The sequence below is a fragment of the Piliocolobus tephrosceles genome, unplaced genomic scaffold (assembly GCF_002776525.5).
Source record: "Piliocolobus tephrosceles isolate RC106 unplaced genomic scaffold, ASM277652v3 unscaffolded_36972, whole genome shotgun sequence".
NCBI classification, from domain to species: Eukaryota; Metazoa; Chordata; class Mammalia; order Primates; family Cercopithecidae; genus Piliocolobus; species Piliocolobus tephrosceles.
Genome location: NW_022320945.1, coordinates 1 through 2104, shown reverse-complemented (window position 1 = coordinate 2104; position 2104 = coordinate 1). Strand labels below are relative to the sequence as shown.

Here is a 2104-nt window from a genome sequence, read left to right as displayed (position 1 = left end):
TCTTTTGTAATATATCAAAGATAAAAAGCAGTTCTGTATCTTGCACAGATAGATACACTATAGAGAACAAGAGTTTGTACGGAAATGACATCAGCATCTTATCCCAGGTTTCCCTAGCTCTGTCATCCACCCGCGGCCATTGCACGGAAGCACGAGCTCATCACATACTATTATGTAGCTTTCGGTGCTCTTCTCACCACCCACAGCTCTAGAGGATGTGAGAGAGGCAAAAACAAAACCATCACTGCTATGGCTGCTGGTCTCACATTCACTTTTTCTTCTAGTGAAAAAAGAAGCAAGATCTCAAATGTGGAAGTTCTTTTCTTCAGAATACTTTTATTAGTTTGCATGCAGTTTGTTAACACTCAACTTTTTTCTCTCCTACTTTGACACACAAATCCATTCAGCTAGAGCTTTCTTCTCCCCATATGTCATAGATTGTGACATGTTGTGGATGTGTGGGTGTCTCTGACCTTCGAAGCTTGAGGTTACTGACATTGCCTGTTGCCATGGCACCTTTAAGACTCTGCACTTCGGAGACAAATCTCGCAAGCTCCACGTCGGGTTCGTGTAAGGTATTGAATGCACAGTCTTTGTTGAGGGAAGCATTGTTTTTTTTCTTTAACGGAGAGTGAAATTGGCCGCCTCGAAGGCCAGGAGGACTCTGCTTCTGTCAAGAAAGATACTCAAGGTCAGTAATACTGTGAACTTTGCTGGTTTTGACACAGTTCATGTTACAACAGCAGACCTGAGTAGTTGCAAGGAAGTCCATACTGCCCACAAAGCTGAAAATATTCACACCCTCCCCGGCCCTTTGCCGATCCCTGCTCTAATCAGTTTGGGCACAGTATTATGAAGTGCTGGGTCCTTTCTATGGGAGAACCCACTTTCTCTCTCCTTCCCTTTCTACCTGAAAGAGTTGTTTGTGGTCACTTTGAGGACCAGCTCAAACTACCTTACACTTTTATCTCTTCAGCACAAGTCTCATATTTTGTTGGGATAATGATACCATTTCCATTTAGCTCAGGATTTTGTAGTAAGTCAAATACTAGCAAAAATTTAAAAAGCAAGGGACAGTGAATCTGGCCCTGCAAATAATTTTGACCTTCTGAAACACACCATAAGTTCTTGAATCTATCCTACATTTGAAAAAATCCATCTAACCAGAAAATCTGTGAGCCAGTAAGCAGAGGTCATCTTCCACTGTTTGTCCCAGTATCTGTGGATCTGGGGACTATTGTCTTCACAAAGGATACATCAGGAAGTGAATTTGCCAGCTTTGCCCAGGACCATGAGGTCGGTTCATTATATGTAACAGTCCCACCTAGACTCACTAGAACATCCGTTTCCCTGAGATTCCTCAGATTGAATCAATATGGTGTAAAAAAAAAAAAATGGAGCCATCCTTACCTTATTCTTCTCTTTGTCTCTTTGATACTTCAGTATCACAAACAGCACAACAACAAACAAAAGCCAGAGCCATTTGCTCCCAAGCCAGCCTTGGGCATACTCTGGTAGATTCTGCCGAATCCGAAAGTGCCCTTCGCACGGCACCTTCCCCTGGGGTTCACTAGTTTTCTCTCTCAGAGAAGAGAACATAGAGGCATAGCTGTAGATGAGGCACAGAAGCAGGACCAGGAACCATTTCAGCGTCCACATGGTGAGCAGAGATGGGGAAGGGAGATGCTCATGATGGGTTTGCTTGTCCTCGCAACTGGGAGACTGGGCACCTGGTGCCAGGCCCTTGGTGATGTCACAGAGGCCCTGAGCTGAGGCCACCCTGGCCATTGTGATGATTTCAGGACAGAGGTTAATGGGGCTCACAGGGGTCACCCAGGAGGAGGACTCAAAGGGAGATGGGGGCATTTCCAGCAGGCAGTAAGAGAGAGAGGATGGGCATGACGGGGTGCCAATTCCCTGCCAGGGGACTCTTTCCAACCCTGGAGCTTTGCTGGGAGAGGCCACCATGTTTTTGTTTTTCATTTGTTTGATGCAGACATTGTGATGAGCAGAGGGAGATGCCATGTGCCCCGTGGAGCTGAGTTAAACGGCAGAGAAAGATATTAAACCACAGGCTACCTACAAACTCAGAGCCGCCTATGTG

The 2104-nt window shown here is 45.6% G+C and overlaps 1 protein-coding gene across 1 annotated transcript; it reads right to left on the bottom strand.

Moving 5' to 3' along the window:
* Window positions 1-310: 310 nt before the first annotated feature.
* Window positions 311-1823, bottom strand: LOC113219542 (protein FAM209B-like). The gene is made up of 2 exons (XM_023231858.2): window positions 1411-1823; window positions 311-670 (listed from the first exon to the last, which is right to left on the bottom strand). The coding sequence occupies exons 1-2, from the start codon at window positions 1786-1788 to the stop codon at window positions 404-406; spliced, it is 645 nt and encodes a 214-aa protein (XP_023087626.2). The 5' UTR covers window positions 1789-1823; the 3' UTR covers window positions 311-403.
* Window positions 1824-2104: the final 281 nt, after the last annotated feature.